Genomic DNA, 16,390 nt, shown 5'->3' with positions numbered 1-16,390 from the left:
CACTTCATTAACAAATCACCAGGGGAATAAAGTAAATTAAAAGCATGTTATTTCTTCCCATATTTAATTCTGATAATCTTAACTTAATAAATAACTAATCCATAGTCATGCTACTAGTTAATATTTGATTATAGTCTGAGGCAGTGTCTGCTACACATCATTGTCTGTTTTAGTTTATACTCAAGTGTTTATAGTCACATGCACATTTCAGCAAGAAAACTAAATGTTTCCCATTAGGTTTTCAGTAAAGCTCAGGCATTTCCCAGCAGGCTAATGTGTACACAGTTGTCCCTGTCACTCTTCCTTGAATGTGTCCGTGTCACAGTGTGTAACTCGACACAGTTTGCTCTCCCGTGCTCTGTGTGGGCGAGCTGATCACTCAGCCTCCCTGCTGACGGTGAGGGCGAAAGCCTCAGACATGCACAGCCAGGACTGTGTCAAAGTGGCCGTCAGAGTCCGACCGTTCAACAAGGTCAGTGTGCAGTCATTCTGTAGAATCTGTAGAATTTCACTTTAAATCTGTCATCCATTTGTTATTTTATGCAGTTTCTCTTATTTATTTGCCTGCTGTCTGCCTAATGTATATGCATTACAATGTACTTTATTCTTATGGTGTGACATACACAGACACATTACTATATACTGCTATATAGTATTAGTGTTAAAGGTATATGAACTAGAGCAAATATTACATCTGGTCTTAGCAGGCAAGCATGGATCTTTCTGAATTTATTGGCAAAGGTGATTTGACTTCATGCACATTTATCACTTTTCTAAATAAGACAAGGCAAGTACAACAGATGAAATGAGAATAAAATGACCACACAGACCAGATACACCTTCTGCAACTGTTCCCTGAGAAAGTAAGTCAGATAAATAAGCCAGTGTCTCCGTGGTGATACTTGAATTCTCCTCTTCCATTCCCTTCCCACATTCAGAGAGAGCGGGATGCAGGCAGCCACTGTGTCGTCTCCATGGTGTCGAGCTCCATCACCATCCAGGACCCGCGTGACTCTCAGACCAGGCGCTCGTTCTGCTTCGACTATGCCTACTGGTCCCACAGCGGCTTCACACGAGACCGCAGTGGCCTGTATGTGCCTGAAGAGCTGGGGGGGCGATACGCTGACCAGGTCAGCTCCAGGGCAACCTGGTAGAACAGGCAGCGGTTTAGTACAGTTATTACATCCCACATGTAGGAGCGTTGTGTTTGGGTCTCGTGGTGCATAAATATATATTGCAGCTCATGAAGCGTTTCCTGTCCCCAGGACAATGTGTTCCAGGACCTGGGAGAGGGGATACTGGAGAATGCACTGCAGGTAACATGGCTAACATGGACACTTTTGAGTTTGTACCGTCAGTTCTAATAGTGAATGTCCTGAAACAATGTCTACAGGGTTACAACGCCACACTTTTGGCCTATGGGCAGACTGGCTCGGGGAAGAGTTACTCGATGGTTGGCTATGGGCCGAACAAAGGTCTGGTTCCTAAACTCTGTGACCGACTGTTTGAGGCCATTAGAGAAAACCAGGATTCCAGACAGTGTCAGGTGGAGTGTGTGTAGCTGTTTCAGGTCACGATTATTTACCGGCACACAGTGTCATGTTGGCTTGTGCGGTGATTATTGTGAAATGTGTCTCTGAACGTCTTTGTTGTTGATGTCCACACAGGTCTTTTTCAGCATGATGGAGATCTATAATGAGCAGGTAAAAGTGGCAGCAGTAAGCAGCTACTTTAGTGTTGTCATTCTTCATTGTGGGTTTCTTTTTTTTGTCTTTTAACTCCAGCTACTGTTCATACTGTTCAGCGATTTTTTTTTAAGTATCATCTCTTTCCCTGGATCCCCCCCCCCCCGTCCAGGTACTTGACCTGCTGTCTCGGGGGTCTCGTGCTCCAGGGGGGCTAAGAGTTAGAGAGGAGCAACAAAGAGGCTTCTACGTGGAGGGTCTCCGTACCGTCCCCTGTGACAGCGCACCACAGGTAGAGAGAGGGATGGAAAGAGAAGACAGGCTTCTACACACAGAGGCACACTTTGCGAGACAGTGAAGCGTAGCTGAATAGAAAACTGTGATTGATTTTTGTACAGTATTTGATTGATTTCTATATTGAAAAATATGATCTTGTAAATGTTTCTGTAGGTGGAGCAGTTGATGGAACAGGGAACCAGGACTCGAACCACGGCTGCCACTCACATGAACGCCAACAGTAGTCGCTCACACATGCTGATTATCCTCCAGCTCAAACAGGTACTGTAAATGCCCCTATTTACTCTGTTTCAATTTGAATCCACTCAGATAATACACAGGCTATGAGAATACATTTTTGTTCAGGTGTCTTCAAACACCTGCTGTTGAAATTACTGTGACTCCCTGTTAGATCTTCTCCAAAGAGAGCATCACAAAGCAGTCCAACGTCAATCTAGTGGACCTGGCTGGCAGTGAGCGTCAGCGGTCGTCGGGGTCCGAGGCTGACAGACTGAAAGAGGGCACAGCCATCAACCTGAGCCTAACCACCCTGGGCAACGTCATCAGGTAGACCTGCTGTTTAATTTAGTTTGCGTTGCACCGAGTTTACCTGCAATTCGCACATTCTCCCTTCTCATCTCCTCCAGCGCTCTTGCTGACGTGGCGGTGGGGAAGAAGGTCGTCCACATTCCTTACAGAGACTCAGTTCTCACCAAGTTGCTGCAGTCTGCGCTGGGAGGCAACAGTCGCACTGTTATGGTAACAGAGGCTTTATAGAGTCCCGTGCTGACATAGCAATGTTCCTCGCATTTTATAGAAAGCAAACCCCCTCTGAGGGTTCATCTTGGCTATTTTTCATTTTTTTTAATCAATCGATTTTCCAGATTGCCACGCTGAGCCCTGCTGATATCTGCTACGAGGAATCTCTCTCAACCCTGCGCTACGCTGAGAGGTACAGCAAAACCTTTCATGCAGTGTGAAGTATCATAGGTCACTCTTGTCCTTTGTACCAACTGTACCCCATTCACAAACCTAACCCCTTGTCCTCCTTCCTCCCTCGCTTTTTCAGGGCAAAGCGTATCCAGAACCGGGCAGTGGTGAACGAGAGCCCCACTGAGCGTCTGGTCAAAGAGCTGAAGGCCGAGAACGCCAGACTGCTGCAACGACTGAGCCGGCTGGGCCAGGAGGGACGCAGAGCCAATGACGAGACCAGTAGGAGTCACTGTTAGTACAGAATCACATAGAACCCACCGGGCAAGGGTTGGAGAGGTCAGCGTGTGTGTTTGTGTGTTTAGAGGAGCTTCGTCAGCTGCTGACCCACAATGAGCTCCAGATCAGAGCCATTCAGACTCTCTGGGAACAACACCTGCAAGAGGCACTGAAGGACTGGGAGCAACAGTATGCTAATATCACACAGGTACACACGCTCACACACAGAACAAATACACCATCAGAGATGCGGTTGCAGATGAGCTTCGGGAAAACACAGGAGCACAGACCGTAAATGCACTTGTTGAAGGTTTAGTGTATAAACACATCTTTGCACGTGTGCACAACGTCTCTCTGTCTCTCCCTCACTGTCAGGAGAGGAGGATGATGCATATGCATCCCTACATCCTGAACATCAACGAAGACGCTCAGCTGTCTGGGGTGGTCAAGCTTTTCATCCAGGAGGGTGAGGCCATCGGCATCTCTCTCTCTCTTGGTGTTAGATCAATATCTCACCCTCTCCTTCAGTTAAGCTTTTAGAGGCGGGCATTGGGAGCGGATCACTACAGTTTTTAGCGGGTTTGATTAGTTTTAGTTTTGGTTTTAGTGTCCTCGTTGCCGTTTTGTGTTGCAGGAGAATGGGAGATCGGCCTGTGTGACTCCTCTCCGAGGTCCATCTCTGTCAAAGGCCTAGGGTGAGTTTTCATCACATCAAGATCACATCAGGGAACGACAGAACATCACCAACCCCGTGCAAGTACAGTGAGATTAGACACACGGATCTGTCCATATATGATGTCTACAAGTGGATGCGAACGATGTTATTGATTGACTGTCTCTTCTGAGTGCTCTCCTTCATTCCGCCCAGTGCATGCTGGGACAGGCTGCAGTGGGTGTAGACTTGTCTGGAAGCTCGGTAAATGTTGAGATGCAAGCATCTGTCTGTACCAGGTTTGTACACAGTCACTGAAACGTGTACGTGTGTGTGTGTGCGTTTGTGTGTGTATGTGTTAGGATCCAGGAGCGTCATGCTGTGTTCAGGAACGAACAGCGCCGGGTAACACTGACCCCGCTGCCAGGGTCAAAGGTCATTGTCAATGGCAATGCGATTTCCCAGACAACTGAGCTGCAGCACCTGGTGGGTCTCAGCACAGACACGGACTTTATGATATGTCTGTGTGACGTGCTGCTAAAGAACACACAAGACATTTTTCTCTCTCTGTTTTTTCTCCCTCTAGGACCGTCTCATTCTCGGTTCCAACTGCACCTACCTATTCATTGGCTATCCGTCCGAGAGGGGTGGGGATGACTGGAACCGCTACGACTACGACTACTTCCAGTCTGAACTGGCTGCTGCTGAGGGCATCCACCTGGGTGAGTGGCAGCATCACTAGCCGCAAGTAAAGGGAGATTATTTTTTTCATTCGCGCGTCTGTGTTTAGGTGAGTCCAGCGCTGGGTCCGGTCAGAAAGACCCCAGTCTGCTGGCCGTTTTCTACGACTACATCAAACTGATGCCCATGGTGGCTGAAGCCAACCAGATGAGCCAGGAGCTGAACAAAGTAACACATAGTAAAATGTTTTTTTCTCTTTTGTATTTTCTCTCTTGTCTCTTTTCTCTCTTTTTATGAAACTTAAGGAAGCTGACCATCCAATCCGGTTAGTATGTTCATACTGGATGCAACTATGTTTGTAAATAAATATTTTTGGGTTTTATGGTTCCTTGGTGGTAATGGGGATCATGGTTATTTATTAAAAATGAATGAACACCTGCTCTTTACTGTCTGCCATGTTTGTAGGGGGTGGAGTTTAAGCTGGGGATCAAGAATTTGGCGCTGTCAGATTCAAAAGGCCACGATCTGGAGAAAGAGATTGTTGTCAGAGTTACCTCAGTGGGAAGAAAGCAGGTCGGTCTCTATCGTTCTTTCTTTTCTGTCTCTCGTGTACACATTTCATAATTCCAGTTTCAACTTAGGTTTGTGTTTGGGCCTTGAGTTTTTGTTTCTTTGTCTAAACTACTTTCATGCTCCCTCCCCAGGTATGGATGTGGTCCAAGGCCAAGTTTGTGAACCGTAAATTCCTGATGGAAGAAGTTTACCAGCAGCATCAGGCCGAGCAGAGTGGAGTCAGTGTAAATAAATGGAATTTATGTTGTTTATCTTTTTTAAAATGTAGTAAGAGAATATTAACAAATCAGCAGAAATGATGTTTCTGTTTTTTTCTGTCCCTTCTTTTGTGTTGTGGGGAGTCAGCAAGCCTAAGAATTGTCAGCATGGATTAAAAGCAAAACAAACTCGGTTTGGAAACTGTGAACAGAAACTGAGTAAAAATGGGATCTGCAGACATCTGAGAAAACTACAAAACCTGCTATGGATTTATTTTTTATAGGGCTTATTTTTTTTATTCAGTAAAATGTGACAAAGAGAAACATTAAAAAAAGGTAAAGGATGCAGTAGAGGAGACTCACAACTCCATGATCACAAAGTCGTAGTGTTTCTCATAGTGCTTTGTGTTTAATGTTGAAATCATTCTCCACATGGGAGTCATTGTAGCTGGATGGAATGGGAGCTTGACTCAGAATATCCGCAATAAAGTTGTACAACATCCACACATTAGCTAGCTTTGCCATTAACAGATTCACATTTCAAAGCAATAACTATTTTTTTATGCTCGATCCATCTTTGGTTCCTGCTGTCAGAGAGTAGAAAGGCTGTCTACAGCTGCATTACCCAGAGACAAGGACCCATTCTGGGATCCAGTGGAGCCTCTGCTCCTGGGCACCGCTCACCTCTGGCTTCATTCTTTGGCCTTCCGCATCCCTCTGGAAGAGCAACTGGAGGTACAATCACAGAACACATTGAGTCCAGACACACACACGTCCCCATCTGAGAGTACTGTCAGATGGTAGGTACGTAAGTACAGAGTGACGACTGGCTGATAATGTCCGTCTGTAGGTGCTGGGGTCAGAGGGCACAGAGGAGGCCATTCTACAAGCACAGCTGGTTCCCTGTAACTCCACTGGACTGTATGACACATGCGCGCACACACCCACACACCCACACACACACACACACACAGATACTGTATATTAGTAAATAATCTCTCTCACTCTCCAGCCCACTCGGTGAAGATGACATCCTGATCGACCCGTCTGAGTTACTGGGCCGACGACTGGACTTCCAGCTGGTCTTGGAACAGTGTTGTGGCCTGCGCTGGATCAGAGAGGCCCGCAATAGAGGGGTTCAGTTTGGGTGAGGCATACGGGGTGACATATAGAGCCATGGAGGATGACGAAGAGAGTTTGAAGTGCAGGGAGAAAGTAGAGAATTCCCTCGATAAATTACAGCCCAGGAACTGGAGGTCAAGATGGGGTACAGCAGAATGTGTAAGGAGAATTAAACAGGAGATAATTCTAGTTTTAATATTTGCGTATGGCACAGGCATGTTTTCAATGGTGCAAAGGATTGAGAGTGAAAAGTCATGATAGACGGGGAATATTACTGTCCTCTGGAGTCATGTGGCCAGAACTGACCTACTGTGCTCTGCTCCACTTTCCCCTCTCTTAGGTTCAGGTTATTTGACTGCAGCCAGCCTCTCTACACTCCAGCTGTGTGGCACAACTTCAACCCTCTGCTGGATCACAGAGTCCACTTCGCCTCCCTCCACACCTCCCAGAGTCTGCTGGACTACCTGCAGAGCAGTGCCGTCGTGCTGGAGCTCTGGGGCCTTCAAGGTGAGAACAAAGAAATGGATGGATGAGTGGGTGAGACTCTCAATAATTGTAACTACTTTTTTGAATCAGATGTCACCCTGTCCCAGTGCCTTCCTCCTCAGCCTTTGACACTTGGTCTTGCACCTTGGTTGGATTCATTTCGCGTTATAGCCATGTTCACGTCATTTCTATAAATGCAGAACACAATAGCAATGCAGCCAAAGGTATCTTTAAAGCTGCTGATGGGTGTAGATTTTCTGCCTCAGACGGTTGTACAGACTTGGCGTCGTCTCTGGAGGGAGTGAGGATGACTGCAGAGGGTGTCTTTATCATCGACGAGGCCGGCCCAACAAACACTGCAGTGAGTTCGACTCTGTGTCGCTGTCGCTGGAGGGATCTTTCACTGTGGCCTGTTTCTAAATCTGGATATACAAAGATACAAAACAATGAGAGAGATGCATGTGCAATGTAATACATTATGCATTTACCTGAACGTAAGATAAGTCCTAAGACAGTAGAATTGTAAAATCATACATCACAGAATAGACTTCAGTTACTGTAATATTTGTTTATAGTTACTTTCCTGTAGGATAGAATGGGAAACTCCAGGCAACTTCACTGCATGGCCACAGTGTCATATCTTATTCAAGGAACAATCAATGAGGCAAAATTTTCAATCGTGTGTGTGTGTGTGTGTTGCAGCCTGTGAATTCTGCAGAGCTCAGCTGTTCAGTGAGAGCTCTTCAACAGGACTGGGAAGAACTCAAGAGTGTTAATGCTTCGCTGAGGAAAGAAAATCATAGTCTGAGAGAGCAACTCAACACAGCCAGGAACGGTAGCTAACACACACACACACACACACACACACACACACACACACACACACACACACCAAAGACTGGGGTCAGTGTGTTTTCATTCAAGTGAACTGAAAACACATTGAAAGTAGAGTTTAGATCATTGATTGACATTCATTGATTCATTTCCTTCAGCTCACACACGCCTTTCTCCCTTCTTGTTTCAGGTGGGGAGAGTGCGCGCGGTCGGTCGGTGCGTCCCAGCTGCGATGCAGAGTTTGCTCGTGCTCTCAAGGTTTTCTACCACAGTATGACCTCAGTCAGGGGCCAGCTGCAGCGCCTGCGCAGACACAGGCCCAGTGTATGTATCTGTGTCTGCCTGCAGCATTAGTACCAGTGAGCATTAACACAAAAATACAAAACTCTTGGCAACTTGTAATCAACAGTGGATCTGTGGAGGACAATAGACACTGACGCACGCACACACACACACACACACACACACACAAACACACACCCTAGTTTTACTATATTCATGGGGACTTCATCACTGACATAATGTATTCCCTAGCCCTTTACCCTAACCTTAACCATCATAACTGAATGCCTATCCCCAACCCTCACCCTAAAACCAAGTCTTAACCCTCAAACCACCATTTAAACTTGTGGGGTCCAGCATTTTGAATTGTGTACGGTTAAGGTTAGTTTTGATAGTGTGCACCTGTTCTAAACTGTTAACATACACACAACAGTTTAGTATGTGTATGTCTGTGTCTTCCAGGAGGAGTCTGACCTGCTGGGGCTCAGACTGTTTATAGATGAGCAGGGTTGTCTGCTGAGAGACTTCTCAGAGCAGCTGGAGCAGAGTGTCTCTACACTCAAACACGATGTAGCTGCCATTGTCCGCCGGAAACGAGAACGATCAGGAGTCTGGTCTTGACTGAGTAACTGTTTACCGATTCTCCCAAAGTATTAAGAAGGGGAATGTCTCTGGTCAGTCTTTATTTTCCAACACTTTCCAATGTGAAGTGTGTAGGATTAAGATACTTTCATTTATAAGTAGCTGTTTCTGAGACCTCCACTGTGTTAATTCTAAAACAACATTATGCCTTTGGTGAAACCTGCTTAAGATATGTGGTCACTAAGCTGAACTTTTATGTTATTGATATTTTTAAGATCCTCAGGAAGCGTAAGGGACACGTAAAAAAGTTTAAAGATAAAAATTAGTCACTTCATTCTTTAAACTAGGGGGTATTCAGATGTCTTAACCACTCAACCATCACCAGGTGTGGTAGCAAGATTAGTCAGCATGAATAATTACCCAACTCTAGCATTGTAAGAATAACAAATCAACACATTAAAAAGCACTGAAGTCTATAAAACGTTTATTAGACCACATGTAAATGAAGTCAGTACAGTCCCAAACTGCAAATAAATTAAAAGGCAAATACAACTTAAGTTTCAGAATTCACAATATTAATGTTTTCAAACCATTATTGATAATGTGTCATATTTTCAAGATGCTGCAGTTCACTCTGAAGCACAGTATGACATGACAGCATGACATCAGAAATCAAGAAGGCTCTACTTCCTCATGTCTGGTTGTGAGGAACTGATAAGAATGAAATATTCCATATGAGAGGAGCAGAGATTTCCTTTCTCACTGTGTTGAGTTTAAAGATGTAGTATTTACCAGAGCATCTCTCAGTGGAATGTCCAATTCAGACGTAAAAGCACAACGGTTAATGTTTGTAAGCAGTCACGACTTCCAACAGTACAGACAGTCGCTGTAGGTCCAAAAAAAGATTAGCGTGGGCACATTTACAGGAGGAGAGGCAGAAGGCAGATGTGAGGCAGATTAGTCACTACATAGGTGCATCAGGTGCAGAGAGACAAACATAAACCGGCAGAGAGGAGGGGGGAGGCAGCAGTGAAAGGCCAGAGGGCAGCTAGGTACATTTAAACTGAAGAGTTAGAATGGAAAAACAAAGCCAACTTTGGGATGGACGGACATTGAGCTAGAGATATCCTACTGATGTGTGTGTACTGTATGTGTGTTAGTGATCGAGGCAGAACCCATGAGTCAAAGTCTGTTTGGTTTGTGTTAAATTTTATAGTAGCTCAGATTCTTCAGAAATAAGCACCATTTCTACTGAACTGATTTTATGTGTTGAGCTTAGGACTGTTTTTTTTCCAAAAAGCACCTGATAGTGTGTGTGTGTGTGTGTGTGTGTGTGTGTGCATGCGTGTGTGTGTGTGCGTGCGTGCGTGCGTGTGTGTGTGCGTGCAGGTGCAGGTACAGAGAAGGCTGAAGGTAGGGGTGAGGTAGGTTAATTGGATCATGAGAGATTGGGGAACAAAACACAAACAATAGAAATCCAGAGACAATATACACTTCCTGTATCATTTACTCAACAAGTGTAAATAAATGTCAGAGAACATATAAAGCACAACGACTGAATGTTTCTTTTTCTACAGTTTGCCAATCGTCCGTACGGCTTTGGACAAGTTTGGGTTCTAAGTCTGAACAACATAAGCACACATGATCACAGAGCATGTACAGTAGCAGTTCATGTAAATTGTACACTGGTGAAAATAACATTAGGAAAAACAAAAAACAACCTTTCAGCCACATGGATGTGACAGATTTCAGAATAAAAGCAATGTTATCCGTTTCCATTTTTAAATTAGACACTGGTCTACGCGGGCATAAGACTTGAATACAATGATGGTGGTGTACCTGAATTTGGGTTACAATACTCTGGTTGTCCGCTAACTTTTAACCCTAATCTTATGCTAAGGGTAGAAAGAGGCTTTGACATGACTCTTATTCTGCTTATTCTTAGGATTTTATTACAGAGAGTGGTTGGTTGACTAACTAATTAGTCAACCAACTAACTAATTGAACAAGCAATGCTTGAGTAAACTATTATATTGCTTGTTTCTAAAGCTGCCTTGTATTTCTTTCCTGTCTTTACAAGTGAATGCCTCTTTGCAAAAGGGTCAGTGTTAAAATTGTTTTGGGCTGAGCTGGAATAACCTCTATGCTTGTAAGTAAGTGTACAAGCCTTATTCCAGTTCATTCCACACACCCTCTTTCTGACTCTGAAAACAACCCTTTTACATTCTGGGTTCAGTTCCCTTCATCATGTTTCTCTGTTTACCACAGTTGGGAATCGAACTTTAAAACATTTATGACCACTTGTGTCTCTATTTCTAACTGACGCTCTCTCTCTCACACACTCACACGCACACACTCTTTCAGCAGCAGTAAGATGATTTTCACAGTAAAAAAAAAATTCACTAAACAACAGAGAGATCCACAATGTTACATTAGGCCCGTATTTGTCAGTCTCTAAAGACACTCGAAAATAAAAACATCATTGATTAAGAGCTGCAGCCTAAGACAAACAAAGATTGGGAATAATTATATCAAACCGAAATCAGACTGAAATAAGTCAAATTTCATGTGAGACATTACCAGGGGGGAGGACAAACCATTTAAGATTGTTAGAAAAGCAATACTTGCCACTGTTCACATATTTAACAATATTCATGTAGGTCCTGCAAGATGATGTAAGATGATTATTTAGAAGTAATGCCACCGTAATACGAGTCACAATGCTCAAAAGTGGTGTCCAACATCCAAATCCAGGGAATCATCTAGAGTACACCTGCAGGAAATTGTAACCATTGTCGTCCACGAGATTCATAGACCTCCCTTTCCCTGAATAGTGTCTTGAGAAGTATCACCGATGCCACCAAAGTCTGAGGAGGCGGATTTATTCTTGTTGGCTCAGCCTGTTTGAGTTGAGCAGTCAGGAGACAACTGCTGTGTAAATTCAAATAAGTAAATATACCTGTCCAGCTTACAGTGAAACCTAAGTCCATCTACAAATTATCGGTTATGTTCACTGAGTGAACTGTGTCAGCCATTAGCCACACAGCTAACAAGTGACCAGCGAGGAACTAATAACAAAAATCTCCATCACAGCAATTCTCCATCTTCAGAGAAAAACTCTTACACACTAAACAGACAAGTGTGTATCTGCTGAAGGCAAAACTTCCTTTAGAAGGCATTGACAACCTCCAAAGTGTCCTGACAATAATTTCCTTTAAAATTTCTGATTTTTCTCAGGCGCTGGTGCCTTCATTCTCAGCAACTCGGCTTTCAATTGCCATGGTACCGTGGGTGATGAGAGTAGGTGGGGTCTCGGATATGTCTCGCTGGCTGCTGTGCCTTGAGTGGCTGTCTATCCGATGGAGGCTGCTGTGAGTGGAGAGTGGGTGGTCAAGATGCGGCATGCTGCCATGGAAACTGCGCTCCTCGGTACCTCGGTAAACCATAGTATCGCTCCTGAGAGAGGAGGAAAGAGGAGAAAGACCCTGTTTATCTGGGCCCCACCATCTGACACACAAACAGAGCGTCATGGATTCTTGTTCTACCTGTCGTCTCGAGTGCGGCGCAGGCTGCTGTGGTAGCTGGCCTTGCTGTGAACGCTGCTGGCTTTACTCCTGGTGGAGGCAACGTGGCCATGATGAGTTCTGACTGGTTCGTCAAGGTCGTCTAGGACAGCCAAGTGGGTGGAGGAGGCGTGGGTGGAGGTGCCCTAAAGGTAGATAGATAGGAGAGGTCAGATCGATGTAATAACTACTGACTCTAGCTTAAGTGCACGTCTCACCTCAGTGACTGGGCAGTGAGATATACAGAGATATACTGTAGTACACAGTAAGGCAGCTTCAACCGTAATCTAAAGCTCTATTCTGTTAAAAGTTGTTAAGGTACACAATTTAATATGCTTGGAGTTTGTGAGTTGACAGCCAGGCCGTTTTGTTCCATGAAGTTTTAGACCCTGATCGGGTTTGAAACTTGTTAGTTTCAAATATAAATTTATTTCGACCTTTATTTCTCTCTACTTTCCTGCTCTTACTGTGCCAATAATCGACACCCACGTGGGTCCTGTGTTGTGCAAATCCCAGTGGGAGGAAGGAATCAGTAGCCAGTTTATCCTGAGGAGCTAATGGACAGTACTGGATGAAATAAAGTGAGAATATTGCTTCTGGTCTCTAATTTGAAGAAGTGAAGACAGCATTCAATCCATAAAGGATTCACTTAAGTCTCATTTCATGTCTTTTTAACTTGAATGACACTATAACTATTAACTACTCATGGAGCCAGAGCTAATAGTTTTACAAGAACTAAAACTATTGATATTACTCCTGCTTATTTTGTTGCTTCTACAACTAAATTTACGATTGCTTGTGATACCGTTGTATCACTGCTGTGTTTGAAGTGCTACCTGAGTGGATGTTCCTCTGGACTTCCTAATAATGGGGGTGTTGGGTTCCCGCAGCAGAGACTGGGCAAAGTCTGGCTGCTCCTGCAGCACCTGGCGAGACTCATTCACCCCACTGCTGCAGAGAGAAGAGAAGGCAAGGGTAAGAGTTTTAAGGAGGAGAGGATAAGGGGAAGGTGCAGGGGAAATGGGTAACAAGGAGGAGATCCAGAAAGTGCAGATAAAGAGTTTAAAGGGAGGGCAGAGGATAGATGGAAGCACAGAAGTGGGAGAGAACAGTGGGACAGGAGAGTGAAAATGAGACAGAGGAGACATGGCAACAGCAGGGAGAGAGGGGGAAAGGTGCAGAGTGGAGGGTTGGAGGAGAAGAGGGACAGAGTAATGCAAGGAGTGCACACAGAGGAAAGATAGGAAGGTGAGGGAGACACAGAAGAGGTCAAGAGGAGGACGAGAGGGTTTATGTGCTGTTACTGAAGGTTAGAGGACACAGGTGCAGAGGATACCCATGTGTCACCATAGAGACAGACACTACAAGTACATATGTGTTTCTCTGCAGATATTAGTTTACTGTGACTTCTTATTCTAAATGTGCTACTGGTTTATCTGTCTGAGGCAGTAACTTCACATGAAGATAAAACTTCCATAATTCAGAAACATTTCTGGCCAAATAAGCATTCACTCGGAACGAAAATCATAAAAATCTTACAAATCAAAAACAGGATTAAAAAAGCTTCCAGTCTCTCGTCTTACTCTTTGCGTCTGCGTCCGTGCAAGAAGCTGGCCCATTCAAAACAGGTCTTCTTACTGCCCACCCAGAAAACAGAGGGAATCCCCACCACCAGCATCATCAGGTATTTAATTAGGAACAAAACCATGACTGGCCGACTGGTCTGGTCCACCTCAAGAGAACAGAAATATTAAACATTAACTCTACAATCATTCAATAAAGACAAAAGACTGGGCGAAGTCTGAAAACACAGACTGAAATGTAGAAGAGTCAGAGGAAGTGAACAGCTTTTATTATTCTGGAAATACGCCGGATTTTAGGTTTAAAATGTAGGTCAAATATTTCCTCAACAGAAGCAGTGAAGACATACTAAAAACTTAGGATGCCACTGAAACTACTTGCTCAATAAGGGGACCAAAAGTATCCATCACTGACAAGTGTTCATAATCCAGTCGGTCACTGTGTATGATGGAAGAGGGAAGGTAATCCTAGAAAAAACAGCTGCTTCAGCAGCTGAACTGCAGTCGGATGTACAGCAACAGCTTTCTCCTCAGTTGGACTTGGACGTTGATGCAGGATACAGTATCTCACAGCAGAGGGCAGGATTTTACAGCAGTTTTGTAGATAAGTGGGATCTTGGCACATACTAACCGGAAGTGGTTTAAAGATACACTCATTTTCTACAATCCAAAATATATAAACACAAAATATTTTGTGTTTTGAAACATCGACTAAGAACTTTGCTACGGAGAGCAACTTCAGAGAGCGTACAGTATATTTAAATGTTAAGTATCTGGTCCCGATTTTATGTTTCTGAAAGAAGACGACGTGCACACAGCAACTGCAGTGTTAGGAACAAACTGCTGGGCTTAACAGTTATCCTGAGGCAGCAACAAAACAAGAATAAAGACATCCAATACTGTGCTGTGGGGTTTACTGTATGGAAAATACACAAATATGGGCATTTTATGCTTTTCTTTGTTTTCAGTGAATTGTTGACTGATATGACAGTAAGTGGATAATGACCTACTTTCCATTCAGGGAGAAAATATTTTAATTGTGTGGTTGCAACGTCTAATTCAATCAAAATCAGAGAATCAGAATTGTTGTATATACATGCACAACTACGAGTGACATTTTAAAACCTGTAGTCAACTGTGCCATTAAAATTAAGATTGCATCCTGGTAAAGCATTTCAGCATTCATGCTATCTCCTAGAGCGACTCCTAGGAGGGGAAGCTTGGCGTTTCTTGCTTTTGGAAAAAACCAGAGGCCAGGAGAATTGCTATGTATTAAGTAGCTTTAGTCTGTCTCGCCCAGGCTGAGATGAAATGTCTCAGATTTAGGTCCTGAGATAAAACATTAATTGCTCAGCTTTCAGCAAATTACCACCCATGCGTGCACACAAAAATAAAGTCCCTTGAAATTGAACAAGGGCCACAGAATCTTCATTTATCCAAAAACATACAACTGTACCCTCTTATACACCCCCTTATAGATCAAATAACACATTGTAATATTGAAATTCCAGAGCTACAATAGGACGTAAAGGGAGTCCCTCTTCATGAGCTCACACACGGAGATATTACTACACATTTAGAGACATGAACATCCACAAGTAACATAGTAATATTTTATGTGCAACACTGATGAAAAGCTTTCAATGACTCATGTGTACACTTGTTATCGGGACTGTTTATGTCTGCATTTTGCACATTTATTTGGTTATTAAATTATCAGCAGAAGGTCTAAAACATTTCTCTCCTACCAGTCATCAAAACCGCTACAAAGACATTATAGAGTACAGGCAGCAGTGCATGACTGAGCAAGCCCTGAAGCCCTGAGAGACACAGATAGTGATTGAGTGAGTAGATGGGTAGAAGGGGGAGACTGAGTAAAAGAAGTAAGTGTGTGAGAACAAACTGATAGAGTGAAAGACAGAGACAAAGAAACAGCAAAACAGAGATGGCAGTTTTGTGTGGAGTTGGTCTTGAGAGCTGTATTAGCTGAGCTAATGGTGTATACTGCTCTCTGCTCCCTCCCCTCTACAAATACCTACTCACTCCCACACCACACAAGTCTCTTACTCACTCACTCACTCAAATACACACACACACACACACACACACACACTTTGCTCATTATTTCAGTTTATTACCACTTGGGTATTTTTTTGTAGTTTTGCCCATTTTTTTTTTTACTGGTAATAACAACAACACTATACTCAAGCTGACACTCAGACAACAGTCAGACAGTAAAATTAGTCAAACTTATTTGAATGAGGAAACTAAGGCCAAACAGTAAAATTATTAGCCCAACTGTCCGTTGTAAACATCCATTACAGCCAGTCTGATCATTTTTAATGAGCATAGTTCTTGCCTCAACAGACTCAGCAGTTACTTTGGTGAGTACATGGTTACCATAATTGAGAGAACTGATGTCAAAAGTTTAAAATATGGCTCAAGATGTGAAAAAGCAGAGTTACCCCTTCATAATGTGTGAGTATCTGTATCAGGTCCCTTTGCTGGAGACCACTCTTGTTTACTCATTGGTCTTTGTATGCAAACTGCTCTTACACACAAATGAACATATCTCAGTGTCTTAATGAGGTGAGAAAAATACTAGAATATCCACAGTGGGCAACTGAGTACTTCACACCAGCTAACTTTGGCAGTGTGACAACAAACA

At 43.7% G+C, this 16,390-nt stretch overlaps 2 protein-coding genes across 5 annotated transcripts in view; one reads left to right on the top strand and one right to left on the bottom strand.

The window, feature by feature from the left end:
- Positions 1–403: 403 nt before the first annotated feature.
- Positions 404–9,223, top strand: kif28 (kinesin family member 28). Its single transcript, XM_040125668.1, has 27 exons — positions 404–472; positions 939–1,130; positions 1,266–1,316; positions 1,394–1,546; positions 1,668–1,703; positions 1,858–1,977; positions 2,136–2,243; positions 2,374–2,528; positions 2,609–2,720; positions 2,846–2,913; positions 3,031–3,173; positions 3,257–3,378; positions 3,546–3,636; positions 3,805–3,865; positions 4,185–4,308; positions 4,409–4,544; positions 4,613–4,731; positions 4,969–5,076; positions 5,208–5,300; positions 5,868–6,008; positions 6,124–6,194; positions 6,286–6,420; positions 6,736–6,902; positions 7,148–7,242; positions 7,584–7,716; positions 7,906–8,039; positions 8,460–9,223. The coding sequence occupies exons 1-27, from the start codon at positions 419–421 to the stop codon at positions 8,616–8,618; spliced, it is 3,081 nt and encodes a 1,026-aa protein (XP_039981602.1). The 5' UTR covers positions 404–418; the 3' UTR covers positions 8,619–9,223.
- Positions 9,224–9,938: 715 nt separating this feature from the next.
- Positions 9,939–16,390, bottom strand: part of LOC120789120 (frizzled-3-like) — a 30,699-nt gene continuing 24,247 nt past the window's right edge. For 3 of the 4 annotated variants that reach the window (XM_040125649.1, XM_040125640.1, XM_040125658.1), the window contains exons 8-11: positions 13,726–13,874; positions 12,979–13,093; positions 12,125–12,288; positions 11,813–12,035 (exon numbers count right to left, since the gene is read on the bottom strand). In XM_040125649.1, the coding sequence (XP_039981583.1) occupies positions 11,813–12,035; positions 12,125–12,288; positions 12,979–13,093; positions 13,726–13,874 (651 nt within the window). Of the gene's footprint in view, positions 12,036–12,124; positions 12,289–12,978; positions 13,094–13,725; positions 13,875–16,390 lie in introns of all 4 variants that reach the window. The other variant, XM_040125633.1, reaches the window with a different exon arrangement.

This window comes from Xiphias gladius, chromosome 1 (genome assembly GCF_016859285.1).
Source record: "Xiphias gladius isolate SHS-SW01 ecotype Sanya breed wild chromosome 1, ASM1685928v1, whole genome shotgun sequence".
Taxonomy (NCBI): Eukaryota; Metazoa; Chordata; class Actinopteri; order Istiophoriformes; family Xiphiidae; genus Xiphias; species Xiphias gladius.
Note: the sequence above shows the minus strand (reverse complement) of the source record. Positions and strands in the feature narration are given on the sequence as shown.

Bases quoted from the DNA above. Each gene is read 5' to 3' on its own strand.
- kif28 (XM_040125668.1), top strand. From the start codon at position 419: ATGCACAGCCAGGACTGTGTCAAAGTGGCCGTCAGAGTCCGACCGTTC. The intron at 3,637-3,804 runs GTGAGGCCATCG...TTTGTGTTGCAG, and splicing joins CAAGCTTTTCATCCAGGAGG to GAGAATGGGAGATCGGCCTG. The intron at 5,077-5,207 runs GTCGGTCTCTAT...CTCCCTCCCCAG, and splicing joins CCTCAGTGGGAAGAAAGCAG to GTATGGATGTGGTCCAAGGC.